The 25,736-nt window shown below is 38.3% G+C and overlaps 1 protein-coding gene and 1 non-coding gene across 3 annotated transcripts in view; both read right to left on the reverse strand.

Annotated features, from left to right (window-relative positions):
- The window catches only part of CS (citrate synthase), a 48,986-nt gene that overhangs the window by 6,363 nt on the left and 16,887 nt on the right, over positions 1-25,736 (reverse strand). For both annotated transcript variants that reach the window (XM_077111045.1, XM_077111044.1), the window contains 5 exons: positions 6,535-6,585; positions 5,995-6,102; positions 2,520-2,585; positions 2,040-2,171; positions 1,595-1,783 (listed from right to left, as the gene is read on the reverse strand). In XM_077111045.1, the coding sequence (XP_076967160.1) occupies positions 1,595-1,783; positions 2,040-2,171; positions 2,520-2,585; positions 5,995-5,997 (390 nt within the window). In that variant the 5' untranslated portion in view covers positions 5,998-6,102; positions 6,535-6,585. The remainder of the gene's footprint in view (positions 1-1,594; positions 1,784-2,039; positions 2,172-2,519; positions 2,586-5,994; positions 6,103-6,534; positions 6,586-25,736) is intronic.
- On the reverse strand, positions 16,827-16,933 carry LOC143642938 (U6 spliceosomal RNA). The gene has a single exon (XR_013155996.1). It is a non-coding gene; the product is annotated as a U6 spliceosomal RNA (small nuclear RNA).

Genomic DNA, 25,736 nt, shown 5'->3' on the forward strand with positions numbered 1-25,736 from the left:
ATGCAGGAGAACTGAGTTCATTTCCTGGTGTCTGCCCACGCAAAAAAAAAAAAGTACGGACTGATGATTCTAGGAAAAGACTTAGATCACATATTAATTCCTTAACATGCATTTTATATCTGAAACAACCAGATGAATGCTGTCATATAATTCTACTTAGATAGTCCACAGTTAAATTAACTAAGACAGAGAACTGAACTGAAATAGTTTCTTTGACCTTTGAGAGATAAAAGATGTAGCAGCAAAAGAACATCAAGCTCAACTAAACTAAAGCATTTACTGGTGCTCTAAATTTTTTGTAAGGTGAACTTATTAAACATACACTCTAAGGCTGACAAATGTTCATCAGTAGTGCTTACAAGCATTTTCCTAAAGATTACCCTTCAATGACAGCTCACAAAGAGATGGCAGAATAATCAAGCAATGACTGTATACTGAAATAAAGGCAACAGCAAGCAGGGGACCACATTCTAAAAGACAAGCTTCAGTGTACAACCTACCTTTGGTCTTGATTTCATCTTTTCTGTAATGGTAACCCACATAGGAAACAATTACTTGGATAACATTTAAAAGAGAAAATGAAAAGCAATATATTTAGATTATATGCCCTTCTGTACATGCTGATATATAGCTTTATAATGCTTTAAGTGGTTGTGAAGTGTTTATTTTGTGTCATTCCTATAACCATTCCTCCCCAATGCTAACCAACATAACATTGATTTCAAATCCTTCCTCATTCTCCCAACAGCAAACACAAATCTCTATACACAGTTGGCACTGAATAAATATTGGCCAGTGAGAAGGATTTGGTAAGACACAAGGGGGTTTCATCAGATCACTGGGTCATGCTATTCTGTGCCTTGCAACACAGTAAACCCTTTGGTCCTTCTTGCTGTTTAGCATTTCCTGGTAAAAAATTTAGTGACCTGGAAAAAGGAATTTTGCTGTTCCTATTCAACATGTCTCCAAATAAGAAACAAAAAATAAATGAGCTATCCTCCTCTCTACCTAGCCACATAACATGTACTCTACTCAGAGTTTGTGGGACTCTAATAGGCTCCACCCCAATAGATATCTTGGGTAGGCTAACCCAGAACTGTGGGTGATTGACATTAGTCTCCTCTAGACTCTAGAGTTGCCTTAGATGCTATTTACCCAACTTGTAATATTTATCAAGGCTTTCCTTATTCGCAGAAGTGTGAAAAAGGAAAGAGTGACTCCCTGGGGCTCAGGTGGGATTGCTCTGTGAAATCCTTCTCAGGGACCCTATAGTTAAGCTACATCTTCTACAATGCTCCAACAGCCCTGTGTATATACCTCTATTACACGAAATTACCAAATTGTAGGGTTTTTTTTTAAACATGTATTATCATCCCAATCAAACCAATAACCTTGGTGACAGGAATACTCTATTCATCTTTGTAATCCTAACAACTGACACATAGTAAGCCTACAATAAAAATTTGTTAAAGAAGTTTCTGTCATAATTCAAAGAAAGATTTTCCTAAAGATTCTACAATCTGTCTTTTCTTTTCTCCATTCAAACTCAAGTCTTCTGAATCTCCATCACACACCAAGCACCCAAATTTCCTACCTCCCAGTACTTGGTTCGGCTGACACCCTCTGCATATGCTCGGGCAAAGTTACTTTCACTGTTGAGGGCAGTAATGGCTGCACTGAACTGAGACATGGGGTGTAGATTGGTGGGAAAGTTGTCCAGCATGGTAACCACATGGGAAGGCAGAGCTGCCCTCTTCGCCCACTCTTTTGAGAGCCAAGATACCTGTGGAGAGGAAGACACTGCTCAGAACATTAGTATGGAAAAGGAAGGAGAGAAATAAAAGAACAGTGACAGCCGAGCAAAGAAAAACTCATGAGAGTTCAGTACAATCCATTTATACAGCAGAACTCTGCTCTGACTCTTTCCCCCACTGCTCATCTCTATAACTATCACATTGTCAAATCAGGATTAAGTGTCTGAGATTAGAGAAAGGTAAACAAGAAGGGGAATGAGAAGGGCTGTTGTCCTTCTGCTTTACCTGTTCCTCTGATGGAATCTGTCCCGTTACCAGCAGCCAAAATAAACCCTCAGGCAGGGGTTCTTCCCCACCTTTAGCTTTGGGTAGCAGTTTCTGGCATTCAGGGATACTATAGCCTCGGAAACGGATGCCCTTGAGGGAGAAGAGTGAGAATTACAACTTCCTAAATTTATTAGCCTGGAAGGCACATAAATGTCCACTCATATCAGACCTTTCAACAAGTTGGAATACAACTTTTAAAGCTTTACACTTTATTACATAACTTACTGCTTGCTGGCTTTTGTATTTTTATTTTTACTGGTTGATATATTAAAAAGGTAAATTTGTTGTTCAGTTATTTTATATGTAGCTATTCTCCACTTTCCAAAAAATGAAGGTAGGTATTTTGTTTTGTTCTCCTTTCCCCGTCTTGGCCCCCATGCTGTGTACAACATTCAATAAACTTAATGATTACTAGTGATTGACATGAGGGTGCCTTACCTCATCAGGATCAAGAACTGATGTTTCATATACCAATCCTTTCATGCCTCTCATGCCACCATACATCTAAACAAAGGAAGAGGATGTTACCAGTAGTCAGATGATTCAGGGTAGAGCTTGTCAGAACTTCATGGGCTCTGAGAGAAGAAATTTATTCTTTGACTTACAAGACTTCATTTGGGGGAAGGAGATTCCTGAGGAGTTAACTTACTATAGAATAGAACTTTGCTAGAAAGATTCCTACTTTTGGAAGTGAAAATTTTTAATTGAGAAATCACTTTCCTGTTTCTACCAGTATGCTTCCTTTTCTTACTGTATTTTATTTTTTCTCCTGCCCAATCTCCACCCTACCCCCATTCCCCTCAACCAAAGTAAGCAGAATGGTATCTATTATAGAGGAAGGAGAAGGAAAACAGTGACTAAGCACTGCCGTGGAACTATCATCTAAGTCACTCAGACTCTTACGGCTGGGAAAAAATCATCCCAAAGCTGTTCTAGAAGGCCTGCTACAGCTGTACTTTAATTGGAAGTTGATATAGGAGAAACTCAATAGACAGAGATCTGACACCAAAAGCTGAGAGATTGGAAACAGGAATAGAAACTTCATACTGCCCTCTCCTAAGTGAATTAAGTGAGGTTCAACTATTAAATGTTAGAAAAGAAGTCTAATTTCTAACGAACATCACAAACTTCACTATTTCCTTGTAGGGGACAGAATGCTTCTGTAAAATTTTAATTCTATATATCAAAGACCTAAACATTAGATCTAAGACCATAAAACTGTTAGAAGAAAATGTAGGGAAATATCTTATAAATCTCCTAATAGAAGGCAGTTTCCTAGACCTTACAACCAAAGCACAAGCATTGAAGAAATAAATAAATAAATGGGAACTCCTCAAAATTAAACACTTGTGCATCAAAGAACTTCATCAAGAAAGTAAAAAGACAGCCTACACAATGGGAGATGATATTTGGAAACGATGTAGTATCCACTATCTAGTATCCAGAATATATACAGAGATTGTGCAACTCAACAACAAAAAGACAGACAACTCAATTACAAAAGGGGTAAAAAACTTGAACAGACACTTCTCAGAAGAGGAAATAGAAATGGCCAAAGGCACATGAAAAGATGCTCAACTTCCTTGGCTGTTAGGGAAATGCAAATCAAAACCACAATGAGATATCATCTCATACCCACCAGAATGGCCATTATCAATAAAACAGAAAATGACAAGTGCTGGAGAGGATGTGGAGAAAGAGGCACACTTATCCACTGTTGGTGGGAATGTCAAATGGTACAACCGCTACGGAAGGCAGTTTGGCGGTTCCTCAGGAAACTAAGTATAAAATTGCCGTATAACCCGGCAACACAATTGCTAGGTATCTACTCAGAGGACATGAGGGCAAAGACACAAATGGACATTTGCACACCAATGTTTATAGCAGCATTATATACAATTGCCAAGAGATGGAAACAGCCCAAATGTCCATCAACAGATAAGTGGCTAAACAAACTGTGGTATATACATACAATGGAATATTATGCAGCTGTAAGACAGAATAAAGTTATGAAGCATGTAACAACATGGATGGACCTTAAGGACATTATGCTGAGTGAAATTAGCCAGAAACAAAAGGACAAATACTGGATGGTCTCACTGATATGAACTGACATTAAGGAACGGTCTTGGATAATTTCAGTTAAGAACACAGGTCATCAGGAGATAGAAATAGGGTAGATTTGGGTAATTGGAACTGAAGGGATACAGACTGTGCAACAGGACTGATTGTAAAAATTCAGAAATGGATAGCACAATACTACCTAACTGTAATACAATAATGTTAGAACACTGAATGAAGCTGAATGTGAGAATGATAGAGGAAGGAGTCCTGGGGGCACAAATGAAATTAGAAGGAAAGATAAAGACTGAGAAGGTATAATCTAGGAATGCATGGAGTGTATAATGATAGTGACTAAACGTACCCATTTAAAAATGTTTTGCACGAGGAAGAACAAAGGAATGTCAATAATGCAGAGTGTTGAAGACAGATGGTAATATTTTAAAACTTTAACTTATGTGTGAGACTAAAGCAAAAAATGTTTATTTGGTACAAAATTTAATATTTTGACTAGTGCAGTTCCTAAGATAACTTATGTGGACAGCTTAATTAAACAATACTTGGAACCTTGAATAGGGCATGTGATTTTAAAGGTTTATCCAGAGTGATGCCCCAATAAATCCCAGAGTGATTTAAACTGGGAATAAAAAAGTATTTGCAAAGTCCCCTTGGGGGACTGGTGAGAAAGAGAAAATTCAACTTCCCCAAGTGGAGAATTCTTGTTCTCACAAGCAGTGGGGACAACCAAAGCAACAGGCTGAGCCCCCAATCTTGGGGGTTGTTCATAAGAAACTTAACCCCACAAAGGATAGGCTAAGTCTACTTAAAATTAGACCTAAGAGTCACCCCCAAAAGAACCTCTTCTGTTGCTCAGATGTGGCCTCTCTCAGCCAACATGACAAGCAAACTCACTGCCCTCCCCCTCTCTGCATGGGAAATGATGCTCAGGGGTGTGGACCTTCCTGGCAACGTGGGACAGAAATCCTAGAATGAGCTGGGACTCAACATCAAGGGATTCAGAAAAGCTTCTCCACCAAAAGGGGGAAGAGAGAAATGAGACAAAGTGTCAATGGCTGAGAGATTCCAGAGTCAAGAGGTTATACTCCAGGATATTTTTAACACATTAAATACATATCACCTGTTTAGTTAAAGTGTAATGGAGAGGCTGGAGGGAACTGCCTGAAAATGTAGAACTGTGCTCCAGTAGCCATGTTTCTTAAAGATGATTGTATAATATAGCTTTCACAATGTGACTGTGTGGTTGTGAAAACCTTGTGTCTGATGCTCTTTTTATCAACAGATGAGTAGAACACATAGATTAAAAATAAGTAAATAGTAGGGGGAACAAATATTAAAATAAATTTAGATTGAAATCTAAAATTTAAATTTAAATCTAGTGATCAATGAAAGGGAGGGGTAAGGGGTATAGTATGTATGAACTTTTTTCTGTTTTCTTTTTATTTCTTTTTCTGAATTGATGCAAATGTTCTAAGAAATGATCATGATGATGAATATACAACTGTGATGATTTTGTGAGTTAATGATTATATAATAAGAATGGAATGATCATATGGTAAGAATGTTTGTGTTTATATGTGGTTATGTTTCATAAAAAAAAGATTATAGTGAAGAATACACAACTATGTCATGATATTGTGAGCCATTGATTGTAGAGCATGTATGGACTATATGTGTGTGAAGATTTGTCAATAAAAATATTTTTAAAGAAATTTAATTCTAGGGTTATTTTTTTTGACATAATACTTCTGAATAGTCAACAGAGATAATGGCACTTTTTGCTGAGGCACATGACAGAGTTCCTTCTTCCAGCCAAAGACTCAACAGCCCTTACCATGTCCACAGTGATTTGGCCCACTACCGTCTTGCCATGTTGCTGCCTGAAGGTCTTAATTCTGGCCTGTTCCTTAGGTATCAGGTCAGCCAATACATTTTTCAAGTTCTAAAATAGAAGCAGAAGGGCTGGGTGATGATCAGAAAGTTAATTAGATTTCCTACAAAGCAGGGGGATGTTAAGTCTTTCCTTCTAAGAATCTGGCTTTCTCTATCTGCCATGTCTGCTCAACTACTCCATACAAATGAGGGAAAAGAATTAAGCAAAAATATCTGATATTCCCACTTCAATACTCCACTGAGTATATAGAAGCAGTAGTAATATCGAATAAATAGTTATAAAAACCATATGTACCTTTAGGAGATACTCAGAATACTCACTTAAGACCTTTCAGATTCAGTAATTTAGAGGCGGGATAAGTTTGTTTGGTTTTATTGCTAGGATAACAACAAGAGGTCAGATGGATGGCTAAACCCATACCCTCTCCATCCAAGGGTCAGGCTATCCTATTGATTCTCAGTTCTCTTTTCCAAATCTTACCGTGGAGGAAGCACTGGCATGCCGGGCAGCAAGAACAAGACAGGATGCATTCTGCAAAGAAAACACACAAATTTTATGTAACAGTTACTCTTCCTCCCTGTGTACTGATAGGAAAGTGTTAAAACAACTTCCATTCACTTTAGCCTTGGAACGGTTTGACATGAGAAAGTTATAAATGAGTCTGAAACACTTAGAAGGAGTTAGCAGTCTACAGGAGGTTTAACTGCTTAGAGAAGTCACAGCTTCATTAACATTCTCTGCAGAGAGGCTGGATCTCATTATTTGGATTCCAGGGCAGGGCTTTTTTTTCTTTCTTTAAATCAGAGAAGTTGTGCATTTACAGAACAATCATGCATAAAATACAGGATTCCCATATAGCACCCCACCATCAATGCCCTGCACTGGTGTGGAACATTTGTTACAATTCATGATAGCACATTTTTATAATTGTGCTATTAAAGTCCATAATTTTTAATTTTTTAAAATATTTTTTATTGTGATATCTTCACACACCATACAGTCCATCCAAAGTATATAATCAATGGCTCACAACATCATCACATAGTTGTGTATTCATCATCATGGTCATTTTTAGAACATTTACATCACTCCAGAAAAAGAAAAAAAGAAAAAACCCATACATTCCATACCCCTTATCCCTCCCTCCCTCTGACAACTAGTATTGCAATCTATCCAATTTTTATTTTTGCCCCTGTGGTAGTCAGGTTCAGGTGTCAACTTGCCCAGGTGAAGGTGCCTAGTTTTGTTGCTGTGGACGTGAGCCAATGGCATGTGAAACTCATCTGTTGCTGATTACATCTGCAGTCGGCTAGGAGGAGTGCCTGCTGCAATGGCTGGAAGTTTAAGTGAGAGAGCTCAACATAGCACAGCCCAAGCAGCTCAGCATACCTCATTTCAGCACTCACAGCTCAGCCCAGGCCTTTGGAGATGCAGAAAGGAATCACCCCCGGAGAAAGTTGTTGGAACCCAGAGGCCTGGAAAGGCCATCAGAGATTGCCTTGTGCCTTCGTGTAAGAACCTCAGTTGAAAGTTAGCTGCCTTTCCTCTGAAGAACTACACGTTTTTAACTAAATAAATCCCCTTTTATCAAAACCCAATCCATCTCTGGTGTGTTGCATTCTAGAAGCTTTGGCAAACTAAAACAGCTCCTTATCCCCCAATATTTATTTTTTTGTCCTTAATTTTTACTTATCTCTCTATACCCTGGATAAAGGGAGTGTCAGCCAAAAGTTCTTCACAATCACACTGTAAAAGATATATAGTTATACAATTGTCTTCAAGAATCAAGGCTACTAGAATACAGTTCAGCAGTTTCAGGTACTTCCCTCTAGCCACTTCTACACACCATAAACTAAAAAGGGATATCCATATAATGCATAAGAATAACCCCAGACTCTATCTGAAATCTCTCAGCCACTGAAACTTTATTTTGTCTCATTTCTCTTTTCCCCTTTTGGTCAAGAAGGCTTTCTCAGTTCCATGATGCCAGGTCCCGGGTCATCCCCAAGAATCCTATCCCACATTGCCAGGGAGATTTACACTCCTGGAAGTTATGTCCCATGTAGGGGGTAGGGTAGTGAGTTCATCTGCAGAGCTGGCTTAGAAAGAAAGGCCACATCTGAGCAACTAGAGTGCTTCTCTGGGTGTGATTTTTTTTTTTTTTAATGTAATCACTTTTCTTTCTTTCTTTTTTATTAATTAAAGAAAAAAAAAGAAATTAACCCAACATTTAGAAATCATTCCATTCTACATATGCAATCAGTAATTCTTAATATCATCACATAGATGGGTGTGATTTTTAGGCATAATTATAAGCAGACTTTGCTTCTCCTCTGCAGGAAGAAGTTTCACAGGGATGAGCCGAAAGATCGAAGGCTTGGCCTATTAAATTGGTTGTCCCCAATGCTTGTGAGAATATTGGGAACTTGCCCAAGTGGGGAAGTTTAGTATTTCCATCTTTCTCCCCAGTCTCTCAAGGGGACTTTGAAAATACTTTTTTATTCGCTGCCCCAATTACTCTGGGATGTATCAGGGTATCAAACTAACCTGTACAAACCAACAAGATCTTACTCCCTATTCAAGATTCCATGTAATCATGGTTACCAATAATATTGTAATATTATCACAATAATAATATATAATGTAATATGGTGACACAAATTCAGAGAACTCTAGGGAATGACCAGGTTATGTACAAACAGCTCAGCATCTCAGAATTTAGAAATAACAGTTTCTGTTATTTTATATATTCTGTTATTTCTCCAGAATAGATGTGACTGCTGTAAGAGCTTATAATTTAGGAACCTTTACAGTAGACCTTAACCTGATAACCGATGCTCTTGATTTCAATTCTCCAAATTTGTAAATTATAGTTCACATGAGGCATAATATTTTTCAGTGGTGATGAATCTATTTTTTAAACTATTTTAAAAATATAACCTATATACAAAGCAAAGAGAGAAAAAAACAATAATTTTCAAAGCATACTTCAAGTAGTTACAGAACAGATCCCAGAGTTTGTCCTGGGCTACCATTCCATCAGCTCAGATTTTTCCTTCTTGCTGCTTCAAAACACTATGGGCTAGAAGGAATAATAGTCCTTCAGCAGCCATACTTATTTGTTAAATCCTATTTTTTCTGTTTATCTCTTCCTTTTTTTTTTTTTTCTCATGGGCAGGCTCCAGGAATCCAACCCGGGTCTCTGGTACGGCAGGCGATAATTTTGCCACTGAGACATCGTTGCACTGCCCACCTTCTCCCTTTTTAAGCCTTCTCCCAATCTATAGGGATCCTTAGCCAATGCCGGTTCTGAGTTTTACATGTTGAGAAGGGGTGTCCACACTAAAGGATAGGGGGATAAAACTAACTGATAATCGTAGAGAGGCTAATCCCTCTGGGTTTCAGGATTTATCTGACCTAGGAACCCTCCGGGAATTATAGGTTTCAGGAAAGCAAACCTAGTGCACAAAACCTTTACAGAGTCTCAGTTTGAGCCCTAGGTGTTCTTAAGAGTCAACAGGTGTGATGTTGGTTGGGGTTTAGCAGACCATGGCAATTAGTACTATCTAACTGAAGCTTGCATAAGAGTAGCCTCCAGAATAGCCTCTAAACTCCATGTGATCTCTCTTGGCCACTGATGCCTTATTACACTTCTTTTCACCCTTTTGGTCAGGAAAGTGTTGTTGATCCCACAGTGTCAGGACCAGGCTCATCCCCGGGAGTTGTACCTCACGTTGTCAGGGAGATTTTCACCTCTGAATGGCTTGTACCAGGTAGCGGGGAGGGCAACGATTTTCCTTGCACAATTGGGCAGAGAAGCCACATCTGAGCAACAAAAAGGATTCCTGGAGGCAACTCTTAGGCCTTATGGGTAATCTTAGCTTCTCCCCTACAGAAATAAGTTTCTTAAGGGCAAGCCTCAAAATCTAGGGCCTGGCCTATTTTGGGGGGAGCCCCCAAAGGTTAAGAAGGTACCTGGGGTTCCCAGATGGAACAGTGTAATAGTCACTTGGCTTGAGGAGGGAGTATGGGAAGGGACTTTGAGAAGTGGCAGATAAAAAAAGTTGACTCGGGTCTAAAGCCCTGCAAAACACATCTGGGGCTCCGGAGGAGACTTAGGGGGATGAGATGGAATTAAAAAGCGTGGTAGAGTCCCTTGATAGTCTCTATATCTATATATATACTTTTTAATTATCAGTCCACCATAGTCTCAGATATATCCTGATATAATAAGCTATACAGAGAAACACAAGGTCTTGTTCCCGTTCTGGACTCAAGGAGTTTGGGTTGCTTAAATGAACTATCCAGAGAGATTGATTTAGATTATGTTACAGAAAATTTAGGTTACAAACATAATAAACCTCTCTGCTTTTGGTCTCATACAGTAGCCGAAGGTCTAGTTGGTAAATTAGTATGCAGAATTCTATGGTAAATTAGAATGCAGGGTAAAAGATGATACATTCACTATCATCTTTTACCCTGCATTCTAATTTACCATAGACCCAGCCAGCTGGCTTTGTTTTAAACTCTAATTGAAGCCTGATCTCTTTCTCAGTTACTTTAACTGTTATTATAGATAGCTATGTGTGTGTATACACACACACACACACACACACACACATCACTTTTATATCTCTTCTATAGCTGTGCTAACTTTCAGGGCTGCAGTGCTCCATTTCTGGGTCCCACTGTGTGCCTCTTGACATTCTGTGCTTTTGTAGCTGCACCATATTCCATCATGTAAATGTATCACTGTTTGCCACTGTACTTCTCAGTCATTGTATCCTTTGGCTCTCTCCAACTGTTGGGCATATGGATAATGTCCAAAATGAACAAGCCATGTCTCACAATATCCTCACTTGGTTGTGCAATCAGCAGCACTCTCAATTTTAGACAATTTACATTAGTCCATAATGACAAAGAACTTCCAGATACAACCTCACCAACTATCAAATCAGAACTACCCCTTATCACTTGCCCCTTCCCCCCTCAATTAGTTGCCCCTGGTAGTGCTGTGGCACTGCTGATGGCTTCATGTTAACTACTGGCCACAGCATGCTATATTCCTCTATTATTGACTCTCTGTCCACTATTAAACCATTGAAATAGTTCATGTGAGAACTTAGTTATAATTCTACATTTAATCAGTGGCATATATGGCAGTATATATTGCCTTTCAATCATATTCACCTTCAATATGGCAATGTTACTTATACACCCACTAATTAGTTACAATCACTTCTATTCGTTTCCTTGCGTTTAGATTCAACCTCTTTGGGTAGCCTTTTCTCCACCTCTAACTTTTGTGTACATCTAGGTCTGCTATACTCAACACTGTAACCTCTCAGATTACCTTTACCAGAGTCATAATAGCGAAATCATACAGTATCTGTCCTTTTGGGTCTGACTTATTTCACTCAGCATTATGTCCTCAAGGTTCATCCATGTTGTCATATACTTTGGGACCCCATTTTGTCTTAACTGCTGCATAATATTCCATCATATGTATATACCACATTTTGTTTATCCACTTGGTTTCCATCTCTTGGCAATTGTGAATAGTGCTGCTATGAACAGTGGTGTGCAAATGTCTGTTTATATCACTGCCCTCAGCTCCTCTGGGTGTATACCAAGTATTGGTACTGCCAGGTCTTAGGCATCTCAATATTTAGTTTTCTCAGGAATTGTTTAACTATCTGCCACCGTAGATGCATCATTATACATTCCCTCCAATAAATGTTCCAGTTTCTCCATATCTCCTCCAGCATTTGTGATTTCCTGTCTAATAGCAGCCTTTCTTATAGGTGTGAGGTGATATTTCGTCATCTTAATCTGCACTTCCCTAACAGCCAATGAAAAGTGAGCATCTCTTTATGTGCTTTTTAGCCATCTGTTTCAGCTCTTCAGAACAGTGTCTATTCCTATGCTCTGCCCATTGTATAACTGGGTTGTGTGTTCTTGAGTTGTTGAGCTGTAAAATTTTTATTTTTTAATGTATACAGGATGTCAAACTTAATCTAATATGTGGTTTCCAAATATTTCCTCCCACTGCGTTTGCTCCCTCTTGACCTTTGAGGTGAAGTCCTTTGACTTTGAGGCACAGAGGATCTTGATCTTAAGGAGTTCCCATCTGTCTATTTTTTCTCTTGATGATGATTTTGCTTGAGGTGTAAAGTTTAAGAAGCTACCTCCTATTACTAGATCTTGAAGATGTTTCCCTGCATTTTCTTCTACAACTTTTATGGTACTGGCTCTTATATTAAGGCCTTCACTTCATTTTGAATTAATTTTTGTATAATGTATAAGGTAGGGGTGCTCTTTCACTCTTTGGCTATTGAAATACAATTCTTTCATGCCCAATTATTGAAAGGACCTTTGTGACCCAGTTCAGTGGATCTGAGGGCCTTATCAAAGATTAACTGTCCATAGATTTGGTGGTCTATCTCTGGAATCTCAATTTGATTGCACTGGTCAATATTTCTATCTGTGTATTTAGTATTGTGCCAGTACCATGATGTTTTGACCACTATGGCTTTATAGTAAGCTTTAAAATCAGGAAGTGTTAATCCTCCCACTCACTTTCTTTTTTTTTTAGGTCTCTTTAGCTATTTGGGTACTCTTTCCCTTCCAAATAAATTTGACAACTAGTTTGTCCAAGTCTCCAAAGTACGTTGTACTTTGCATTCAATGGTAATGCATTGAAACTGTAGGTCAGTTTGGGTAGAAGTAACATCTTGAAAACAATCATCCTTCCTATCCATGAACATGGAATGGCTTTATATCTCTTTAGGTCATTTTAAATTTCTTTTAGCTTTTTTTTTTTTTTGGTAATTTTCTGTGTACAAGTCCTTGACATCTCTGGTTAGGCTTATACCTGCTTCTCTTGGTCATTATTTTAAGTGAATTTTTTCCCCTTGTTTCTTCAGATAGGTCATTGATTGTATATAGAAACATTACTGATTTTTGTAATTAATCTTGTATCCTGCCACTTTGCTGAATTTATTAGCTCCAGTAGCTATGTTACAGATTTCTCAGGTTTTTCTAAGCATAGGATCATGTCATCTGCAAATAATGAAAGTTTTACTTCTTCCTTTCCTATTTCTATTTTATTTCTTTCTCCTGTCTAACTACTCCAACTAGGACTTCCAGTACAATACTGAATAACTGTGGTGACAATTGGTATCCTTGTCTAGTTCCCAATCTTAGGGGGAATGCTGTCAGTCACTCACTGTTAAGAATGATGTTGTTATGGGTTTTTTATATATGTCCTTTGTGATAATGAGAAAATTTACTTCGATTCCTACCTTTTGAAGTGTTTTTATCAGGAAAGGATGATGGATTTTGTCAGATGCTTTTTCAGCATGAATCAATATGATCATGTGATTTTTCCCTTTCAATTTTTTAACGTGCTATATTATGCTGACTGATTTTCTTGTGTTGGACCAGCCTTGCATTCCTGGTATATACCTCACTTGGTCATGATGCATGTGTTGTTGGATTCAATTTCCTAGTATTTTGTTAAGAATTTTTGCATCTATGTTCATTAGAGAGATTGGTCAGTAATTTTCCTTTCTTGTTGTGTCTTTGTCATGTGTTGGTATTAAAGTGATGTGCTGGTATTAAACCTCAGAAAATGAGTTAGGTGGCGTTCCTTTCTCCTCGATTTTTTTGAAGAGTGTAAGCAGGATCGGGGTTAGTTCTTTTTGGAGTGTTTGTTAAAATTCCCCTCTGAAGATGTCTGGTCCTAGGCTTTTCTTTGTGGGAAGACTTTTGATGACTGACTGACTCTTTACTTCTAATTGGTTTGTTGAGATCTTCTATTTCTTCCAGAGTCAGTATAGGTAATTCAGGTATTTCTAGGAATTTGTCCATTTTATTTAAGTTGTCTATTCTGTTGGTATACAGTTGTTGATAATATTTTCTTATGAATTTTAAAATTTCTTCAGGATCCATGGTAACAATCCCCTCTCATTTCTGATTTTCTTTATTTGCATCCTCTTTTTATCTTTGGAGACATGGTAATATTTGTATTTTGGTTTCTGACTTTCATTCAACATACTGTCCTCAACTGAATGAAGCTGAACGTGAGAATGATAGGAGGAGGAGGTCTGGAGGCACAGATAAAATCAGAAGGAAAGATAGACAATAAAGACTAAGATGGTATAATCTAGGAATGCCTAGAGTGTATAACGATAGTGACTAAATGTGCAAATTAAAAAATGTTTCTGCATGAGGAAGAACAAAGGAATGTCAATAATGCAGGGTGTTGAAAATAGATGGTAATTAATATTTTAAAACTTTAATGTATGTGTGAGACAAGCAAAAATGTTTATTTGGTACAAAATTTATATTTTGACTAGTGCATTTCCCAATATAACTTATGTGGACAGCTTAATCAAACACCATAGTACTTGGAACCCTGCACAGGGCATGAGATTTTGTAGGTTTGTCCAGAGTGATGACCAGATAAATCCCAGAGCGATTTGAACAGCGAATCGGGAAGTATCTGCAGAGTACCCCCTAGGGGGAATGGTGAGAAGGGGGAAAATTCAACTTCCCGAAGTGGAGAATTCTTGATATTCTCACAGGTAGTGGGGACAGCCAAAGCAATAGGCCAAGCCTCCAATCTTCAGGTTTGTTCATATGAAACTTAACCCCATAAAGGATAGGCTAAGCCTACTTAAAATTAGACCTAAGAGTCACTCCCAAGAGAACCTCTTCTGTTGCTCAGATGTGGCCTCTCTCTCTCAGCCGACACAGCAAGCAAACTCACTGCCCTCCCCCTTTCTACGTGGGACATGACTCCCAGGGGTCTGGACCTTCCTGGCAACGTGGGACAGAAATCCTAGAATGAGCTGGAACTCAGCATCAAGGGATTGAGAAAACCTTCTTGACCAAAAGGGGAAGAGAGAAATGAGACAAAATAAAGTGTTAGTGGCTGAGAAATTCCAAACAGAGTCAAGAGGTTATCCCGGAGGTTATTCTTATGCATTAAATAGATAAGCCGTAACAGAGAGGGTGGAGGGAACTGCCTGAAAATCATGCTTCTTTTAACTACCTTATTATGGACAGATGAGTAAAACATATGGATTAAAAATAAATAAACACTAGGGGGAACAAATGTTAAAATAAATTTAATAGATTGAAATGCTAGTGATCAATGAAAAGGAGGGGTAAGGGGAATGGTATGTATGAATTTTTCTCTGTATTTTTATTGCTTCTTCTGAATTGATACAGATGTTCTAGGAAATGATCATGATGATAATATACAACTATATGATGATAATGCGAATTATTGATTATATAACAAGAACGGAATGTCATATGATAAAAATGTTTATATTTGTATTTGGTTATATATCATAAATAAAAAATAAATAAATTTTAAAAAAGAAAGGGAGGGGTAAGGGGTATGGTATGTATGAATTTTTTGCTGTTGTCTTTTTCTTTTTCTGAATTGATGCAAATGTTCTAAGAAATGATGATGATGATGAATATGCAACTATGTGATGATATTGTGAATTACTGATTATATATGTAGAATGGAATGATGTTAAGAATGTTTGTTTCTTTGTTGTCATATATTTTATTTAAATTTTTAAATAAAACAAAAAAAACACAAAACATACTGTCCTCAAGGTTCATCCACCCAGTTGCATGTCTCACAACTTCATTCCTTCTAGCTGCTGCTCAGCAGTCCACTGTGTACATATACCAGAGACCTTCCATCCCTCAATACTCCTACCCCTAGGCCACCTCTATCCATTGTGGATCTCAAACATGCAGCCATCAACACCAATGTGCATAAACACCAGAGTGCAAATGTCCATTCATGTCCCCACTCTCAGTTCCTCCAAGTATATACTGAGCAACAGGGTTGTAGGATCAAATGGCAACCCACCCCTTGTCTCCTCTGGAAACACCACACTGCCCTCCAGAGGGGCTATATCACTCTGCTTTCCTATCAACAGTGAATAGATATATCTCTCTCTCCACACTTTCTCCAGCACCTGTTATCTCTCTGTTCATTTTTAAACAGTTTTTATTCACTCATCATACAATCCAGCCTAAATGAAAAAATCAATGGTTCTTGGTATAACCACACAGCCATGACTTCATTACCATAATCTATATGAGGACATTTCTTTACTTCCACAAAGAATAGCATGACCATCCTCCATAGCCCCTGCTTATTAACATTTAGTTTTGGCATACTGCCTGTGTTACATTCAAACGAAGGATATTACATTGTTATTTTAAACTACAGACCTTTGTTGGCATTGGACTGTATTTTTCCCATGTACTATCCTATTTTCAACACCTTGTAATACTGAAATTCATTTGTTCTCCCTCATGCAAAGAAGTTTTTATATTTGTACATTTAATCACCATCACTGTGAACCCTAGATTTTCCTAAATTATACCATCTCAGTCTTTATCCTCTATGTTTCCTTCTGGTTTCATACTGTGTCCCCAGCCCTTCTTCCTCAATCATGATATATATATATATATATACACATACACATATATATACATACATACACACACATATATAATTAGCATTGAAGTGTAATTTTTTCTGCACTGTCAATCCCATTAGATTGTAAGTTCCTCAGGGAAAGTCACTGAATGTTTTACTTCTTTTTAACATTCCAAAAATGTGGTATGTCAACATATTTATATGTATATATACTAATACACACAACATATCATTCAGTGTAATTATATCATCATGCTACCATCATGTAGTACTGTTATCCTTTTTTTTTTTTTTTAATATGGAACGCTTCACGAATTTGCGTGTCATCCTTGCACAGGGGCCATGCTAATCTTCTCTGTATTGTTGCAATTTTAGTATATGTGCTGCCGAAGCGAGCACTGTGCTATCCATTTCTGAATCTTTACAATCAGTCCTGTTGAATATCCTGTACTCCTTCAGCACCAATTGCCCAGTTTCTAACTTCAATCTCCTGATAACCTATTTTCTTAACTGTAACTCTCAAGAATTTACTCATTAAAATCAGTTCATTTTAGTGAGACCATATGGTATTTGTCCTTTTGTTTCTGGCCAATTTCACTCAGCATAATGTCCTCAAGGTTCGTCCACATTGTTATATGCTTCATGACGCTATTCTGTCTTACAACTGTATATTATTCCACCATATGTATATACCACAGCTTCTTTAGCCACCCAACCACTGATGGACATTTGGGCTGTTTCCATCTCTTGGCAATCATGAATAAAACCACTATATACATTAGTGTGCAAATGTTCATTTGTTTCCTTACCTTCAGTTTCTCCATATATATACCTAGTAATGGGATTGCTGGATCATATGGCAATTCTATACTTAGTTTCCTGAGGAACAGCCAAACTGCCTTCCACAGCAGTGGCACCATTATACATGCCCAACAACAGTGAATAAGTGTGCCCCTTTCTCCACATCCACTCTAGCACTTGTTTTCTGGTGCTTTTTTGATAACAGCCATTCTAGCAGATGTGAGTTACTTCACTATTGTTTTGATTTGTATCACCCCAATAACTAGTGAAGCTAAGCATCTTTTCATATGCCTCTTAGCCATTTGTATTTCCGATTTTGAAAAGTGTCTATGTATTCTGCCCATTTTTTAATTGGGTTGTCTTTTTATTGTTGAGTTGAAGATTCTGATACTAAACCCTTACCTAATATGTGCTTTCCAAATACTGTCTCCCACTGCATGGCTCCCTTTTAACTTTCCTGACAAAGTTCGTGCTGTACAACTTTTAAATTTGTGGAGATCCCATTTGTCTATTTTTTCATTGCTTGTGCTTTGTGTGTAAGGTGTAGGAAACCACCTCCTATCGGAAGATTTACAAAATACTTTCCTACATTTTCCTCTAAAAGTTTTATAGTCCAGCTCTTTGATACATTTGAGTTAATTTTTGGATAGGGTATGAGATATGGCTCCTCTCTCATAATTTTACATATGGATATCTAGTTCTCCAAATATCATTTATTGAAGAGGCTGCTCTGTCCCAGGTGGATTGGTTTGACTGCCTTATCAAAGATCAACTGTCTATAGTTGGGAGGGTCTATTTCTGAACATACAGATGGGTCCTGGTTCTTAATCCATTCTGCCAGTCTATGTCTTTTGATTGGGGAGTTTAATCCATTAACAGTTAATATTTTAACTGGAAACGAAGTACTTTCTTCTACCATTTTGTGTTTTGGATTTTATGCCATTTCTTCTTCTTTTTTTTTTTTTACCTTTTATGATAGCCTTCATTTCTACACTCTTCTCCAGACCTTTCTCTCCTGTCTGTTCCTACCTGCCTGTAGTGCTCCTTTCAGTACATCTAGAGCTGGTCTCGTACTTAGAAACTCTCTCAATGACTGAAAATATTTTAAACTTCCTCTCATTTTTTAAGGACAATTGTGCTGGGTATAGAATTCCTGGTTGGCAGTTTTTCTCTTTCAGTATCTTAAATATTTCATACCACTGTCTTCTTGCTTCCAAGGTTTCTGCTGAGAAATTTGCACGTAGTTTTACTGAGTTTCCTTTATATGTGATAGATTGCTTTTCTCTTGCTGCTTTCAAAATTCTCTTTGTGTTTGTCATTTGGCAATCTAATTAGTAAGTGTTTTGGAGTAAGTCTATTTGAATTTATTCTGTTTTGGGGTACGCTGTGCTTCTTAGAAAGACATAATTTTATGTCTTTCAAAATAGATGGGAAAATGCTCCTTTTATCTACCTTGTCAACAAACTAGTAGAACATATGGAATAAAAATAAATAATAGGGGGAACAAATGCTAAAATAAATTTAGTTTGAAATGCCAGTTATCAACGAAAGCGAGGGGTAAGGGTATAGCAAGTATAATCTTTTGTTTTCTTCTCTGTGTTTGTTTTATTTCTTTTTCTATTGTCTTTTTATTTCTTTTTCTGAATTAATGCAAATGTTCTAAGAAATGATGAATATGCAACTAAGTGATGATGTTGTGAATTACTGATTATATATGTTGATGTTTAAAAAAAAATAGATGGGAAAGTTTTCAGTGAATACTTCCTCCATTAGTCTTTCTGCTCCTTTTCCCTTCTATTCTCCTTCTGGGATACCCATAACATATATACTCTTGCACTTCATTTTGTCATTCAATTCCCTGAGACCCTGCTCATATTTCCCCATTATTTTCCTTATCTATTCTTTTGGGTGTAGGATTTCAGAAGTCCTGTCCTGTTTTACTAATCTTTTCTTCTGCCTTTTCAAGTCTGCTATTGTAGGTCTCCATTTTTCATGTGTTCTATTGTGCCTTTTATTCCCATAAGTTCTGTCATTTGTTTTTTCAAACTTTCACGTTCTTCTTTATGTTTGTCCAATGTCTCCTTTATATCCTTTATCTCTTTTGTCATATCTTCTATCAACTCAATTTGATTTTTGATGTGATTCTGCATGTCTGTTCAAACATCTTTAATTAGTCATTTCAACTCCTGTATCTCATTTGAAATGTCTGTCTGTTCCTTTGACTGGGCCATATCTTCATGTTTCCTAATATGACTCATTTTTTCGCTAGTGTGTAGGCACCTGACTTCCTTGATTAGTTTATTCTGAAAGTCGCTTTCTGTGCTGGTTTGAAAGGAAGTATGCCCCCTAAGAAAAGTCATGTTTTAATATAAATCCCATTTCTTAAAGGTAGAATAGTTTCTATTCAATGCTGTGTATTTGGGACTGTGATGGGATCATCTCCCTGGTTGATGAGATTTAGTTAAGAACGGTTGTTAAACTGGATTAGGGGATGACATGTCTCCACCCATCTGAGTGGGTCTTGATTAGTTTCTGAAGTCCTATAAAAGAGGAAACATTTTGGAGAGAGAGATTCAGAGAGAGCAGAGAATGCTGCAACACTACAAAGCAGAGAGTCCACCAGCCAGCAACCTTTGGAGATGAAGAAGGGAAACGCCTCCCGGGGAGCTTCATGAAACCAGAAGCCAGGAGAGTAAGCTAGCAGATGACGCCGTGTCTGCCATGTGCCCTTCCAGCCGAGAGAGAAGCCCTGACTGCGTTTGCCATGTGCCTTTCCAGATGAGAGAGAAACCCTGAACTTCATCGGCCTTCTTGAACCAAGGTATCTTTCCCCAGATGCCTTTGATTGGACATTTCTATAGACTTGTTTTAATTGGGGCATTTTCTCGGCCTTAGATCTGTAAACTAGCAACTCATTAAATTCCCCTTGTTAAAAGCCATTCCGTTTCTGGTATATTGCATTCCGGCAGCTAGCAAACTAGAACATTTTCACTTTTACATAGGGTTTTCTGTTGCTTGGCTTTGTTCTGTTTTGTTTTTTTCTTCTTTCCCCCTTGGCATTTAGTTCAACGTTCTCTAGACCTCTAGCACAACTTCTCTTTAACTGATCAGAATTTTTCACCTCTTACTTTTCTGGTTCTTGTATATGGAACCTTTTTCTGAGGAAGGTCTCCTCAAATATGATCACTTCAGTCAGATTTTCCCAGACCAGACAGGCCCACATCTCAGGAGTGTATATTCAATATCAAGTTTTCCTGAGGAAAGGCCCAGCAGGTGTTACTTTCCTATGACGCCTCTGGACTGTGTATTTTCTGTCCTTCCTGGCAGGTGGCACTTGTCAGCCTGCAGCTTCCCACCAGCATAAAGTGGTATGATCCCTTTAATTCTCAGCAGCCTCTCCCTGCCAGGGGCATGGCTGAGAAAGAGGCTGAAGTAGAAGGGGAGACTTAGGTTGCTTCTGTGTTTTTTAGCCCTTGGGGTCTGAATTGCCTGAAGGAGGGCCAACACTTGAGCCAGGCCCTGCCCCCTTTTTCTTGGGGAAGATACACTCTTCAGGAAATTCTCTCCCCCACCTGACTCATTAATTGGTCTCTCCAACTCATCTTAACTTGCTCTTGCCTGGGTCTTGGTGACAACTGGGAGTGCCTGCAGCTTTCTCTAATGAGCTACCTGGAATAATTTAAAATAAAAGAATAAAAGAAATCCTTTTTCAGAGGCATTTCCTGGCCCCCAAGGTTACAGTACTCTGAACTCAGTTGATCCCAAAAATCTGTCTTTATTCTATTTCATTTTATTTTTTCCATCAGCCCTGGCTCCTCTCTGCCTGGTTTAAAACCACAATTGGAATCAAGGCAAGATGTAGCATAGTGAGGTGTGGAATTCAGGTCATCCTCCAGGTCAACTAGTGAATAACCAGGAATGGTACACAACATTTGCTGGAGGAACATCAGTGACCGGACACACAGCATACACTAGTCTGAACCAGGTGGAAAAGCTGAGATCCCACACACAACTGTAAGTCCACCAAGCTTCAGAGGCCAGCATCACCCCCCACGGGCACAGCAGGCTGGTTCCCCAAGGGGAAAGGAAACAGACTTCACTAGCAGCAAGAACTTAGCTCAACTGAGCTCCAAATGTGGAATTAATGAACAAATGCTGACTACTGAAAACAGGTCCCTGGCACAGATAAACCTGGAATAAGCACCAAAGGAACTAGGAATTTTTGCCCTGGCAATGAGGGGACGGGGCTAAAGGAAATAAAAAACAACAAAAAAGAGGATTTTTGAGCTAGCACACAACACTAGAAAAGGGGGGCACACAGACCCTGGAGATACATACAGCCATGTACCAACCCAAGCTCTTGATTGACAAACCCAAGGAGAAGGGGTCAGGCACTGAAAAAGCTTTTTGCCTTTTTTTTTTTTTTTAACTCCTGAAACTGCTCATGAGATAGAACTAGAAGCCTTCTCAGGCTCAAGCACTGCCCCAGGCAAGGGAAGAATTAAGCCTGTTTGAGAGACCAAGTAACAAGTCATGTGAAAGGGGTTAATACCCTAATTAATGGGTGTATTTTCCCTCCAAAAAGGGGAGCAGGGGCCCAGCTCAAGTGGAATCCCTCCTTCAAGGAATTCACGCCCCAGGGACCGGAAAACAGAAGCAATGAGAGCAATCCTACTACCTCACCTCGGTTTCCACCACCCCCTTGGCAGGGAGAGTCTGCTGAAGTTAAAGGCACCACATCACTGTACACTGGTGGCAATCCCCAGGCAGACAAGCACCACATGCTGGGCAGGATATGAAAAGCATAGAATCTAGAGGCTTCAAAGGAAAGTCTGATGAGGTGCTGGGTCTCACCCACAGAGAACACTGATGCTGAGGGTGAGACCCTGAGATGTGGGCCTGTCTTGCCTGGAAAACTTTTAATATCTGAGGAGAGCTTTGCCTCAAAAAAAAAAAGTCTCCATATAAGCAGGACAAGAAACAGAATAATTGAAAAATTCTGATCAAACAGAATCTACGCTAGATGTCTAGAATAAGTTGAAATGAATGTCAGAGAACATATAGAGAACAAAGCCATCCAGCAAGAAAACCCTAGGTAAGAGTGAAAACAAACTCCAGAATAAACTAATTAAGGAAATCAAATGCTTAGATGCCAGCAAAAAATAACGAGTCATATTAGGGAAATTGAAGATATGGCCCAAAGGAAACAACAACACTTCAAATGAGATGCAGAAGTTTAAACACTAATTTAGGATGTTGAACAGATATACAAAATCACACTAATAATCAAACCAACGAGTTAAGGGGGGATATAAAGTCAGTGGGAGAACAAAAATAAGAATTTGAAAGCTTGAGAAAACAAATCACAGAATAGGAATGAAAGACACAGAAGAAAAGATGAAAAACAAACAAACAAAAAACAATGGAAACCAACAACAATAGATTTGAAAAGGCAGAAGAAAGGATTAGTGAACTAGAAGAAAGGATATCTGAAATCCATCATACAAAAGTCAATATAGGGAAAAGAATGGAAAATACAAGCAAGGCTTCAGGGAATTAAATGACAAAATGAAGCACATGAATATATGTGTTGTAGATGTCCCAGAAGGAAAAGAGAAGGGAGACGGAGTAGAAAGACTAATGGAGGAAATAATCACTGAAAATTTCCCATCTGAGAGACATAAAATTACAGTTCCAAGAAGAAGAGCATACTCCAAACAGAATAGATCCAAATAGACATACTCCAAGACACTTACTAATTAAATTTTCAAATGTCAAAGACAAAAAGAGAATTTTGAAAGCAGCAAGAGAAAAGCAACCCATCACATACAAGGGAAGCTCAATAAGACTGTGGGGATTTCTCAGCAGAAACCATGGAGGCAAGAAGGGAGTGGTACGATATATTTAATATCCTGAAAGAGAAAAACTGCCAAACAAGAATTCTAACTCAGGGAACTGTCCTCCAAAAATGAGGGGGAGATTAAAATATTTTCAGACAAAAAGTCACTGAGAGAGTTTGTAACTAAGAGATCCACTCTGCAAGATATACTAAAGGGAGCACTACAGGCAGATAAGAAAAGGCAGGAGAGAGAGGTCTGGAAAAGAGACCTGAAATGAAGACTATTAGTAAAGGTAAAAAGAGAAAAAAAAATAAGATATGACATATAAAATCCAACAAACAAAATGACAGAAGAAAGTACTACCTTTACAGTAATAACATGAAATGTTAATGGGTTAAACTCCCCAATCAAAAGACAATCTGGCAGAATGGATTTAAAAACAGGACCCATCTATATGCTGTCTACAGGAGACTCATTTTAGACCCAAGGACAAAAACAGATTGAAAATGAAATGTTGGGAAAAGGTATTTCATGCAAACAACAATCAGGAAAGAGCATAAGTAGCTATACTAATATCTGACAAGTTAGACTTCAAATGTAAAACAATTATGAGACAAGGAAGGACCCTTTGTATTAATAAAAGGAATAATTCAACAAGAAAACATAACAATCATAAATATTTATGCACTGAGCCAGAGTGCTCCTGAATACATGAGGCAAACACTGATAACATTGAAGGGAGAAGTAGACACCTCTACCATAATATCTGGAGACTTCAATTTCCCACTCTCATCAATGGATAGAACATCTAAACAGAGGATCAATAAGAAAAGAGAAATTTTGAATAATACAATAAATGAAATGGATTTGGCATTTACAGAACATTATACCCCACAAAAGCAGGATACATTTTTTGTCAAGTGATCATAGATTGTTTTCAAGGACAGACCATACGCTGGGTCACAAAGCAAGTCTCAATAAATTAAAAAAGATTGAAATTTTAGAAAGCACTTTCTTGGATCATAACAGAATGAGGGTGGAACTCAATAACAGGCAAAGGACCAGAAAATTCACAAATATATGGAGGTTAAACAATACACTCTTAAACAACCAGTGGGTCAGGGAGAAATTACAAGAAAAATTAGTAAATATTTTGAGGCAAATGAAAATGAAAACACGACATATCAAAATTTATGGGATGCAGAGGAAGAACAAAGGAATGTCATTACTGCAGGGTGCTGAAAATAGATGGTAATTAATATTTTAAAATCTCACTTTATGTGTGAGACTAAAGCAAAAAATGTTTATTTGGTCCAAAATTTATATTTTGACTAGTGCATTTCCTAATATAATTTATGTAGATAGCTTCATTGAACACCATAAGTACTTGGAATCTCAGGTAGGACATGAGATTTTGTTGGTTTGTCCAGAGTGATGCCCCAATGAATCCCAGAGTGATTCAATCAGTGAGTGGAAAACTATTCGCAAAGTTCCCTTTGGGGAATGGTGAGAATGGAGAGAAATTCAACTTCCCCAAGTTGAATTCTTGATATTCTCACAAGCAGTGTGGACAACCAAAGCTACAGGCTGAGCCCCCAGTCTTGTGTTCATATGAAACTTAACCCCACAGGGGATAGGTCAAGCCTACTTAAAATTTAGGACTAAGAGTCGCCCACAAGAGAACCTCTTTTGCTGCTCAGATGTGGCCTCTCTCTCCAGCCAATACAACAAGCAAGCTCACCACCCTCCCCCTGTCTACGTGGGACATGACTCCCAGGGGAGTGGACCTCCCTGGCAACATGGGACAGAAATCCTAGAATGAGCTGAGACTCAGCATCAAGGGATTGAGAAAAACACTAGAATGAGCTGAGACTCAGCATCAAGAGATTGAGAAAACCTTCTTGACCAAAGGGGGAAGAGTGAAATGAGACAAAGTGTCAATGGCTGAGAGATTCCAAACAGAGTCGAGAGGTTATCCTGGAAGTCATTCTTACGCACTGAGTAGATGTCACCTTGTTATTCAAGATGTAATGGAGAGGCTGGAGGGAAATGCCTGAAAATGCAGAGCTGTGTTCCAGTATACATGTTTCTTGATGATGATTGAATAATGATATAGCTTTCATAATGTGACTGTGTGATTGTGAAAACCTTGTGTCTGATGCTCCTTTTATCCAGGATATGGACAGATGAGTAGGAAAAAAAATACATATACATATATATACATACATATATATATATATATATATATATGGATAGATTAAAAATAAATAACAGCCAACACAACAAGCAAACTCACCACCTTCCCCCTGTCCACGTGGAACATGATTCCCAGGGGTGTGGACCTCCCTGGCAACATGGGATAGAAATCCTAGAATGAGCTGAGACTCAGCATCAAGGGATTGAGAAAACCTCCTCGACCACAAGGGGGAAGAGTGAAATGAGACAAAGGAAGAGTGAAATGAGACAAAGTGTCAATGGCTGAGAGAATCCAAACAGAGTCCAGAGGTTACCCTGGAGGTTATTCTTATGCATTAAGTAGATATCACCTTGTTATCCAAGAT

This window comes from Tamandua tetradactyla, chromosome 7 (genome assembly GCF_023851605.1).
Source record: "Tamandua tetradactyla isolate mTamTet1 chromosome 7, mTamTet1.pri, whole genome shotgun sequence".
In the NCBI taxonomy this organism is placed as follows: Eukaryota; Metazoa; Chordata; class Mammalia; order Pilosa; family Myrmecophagidae; genus Tamandua; species Tamandua tetradactyla.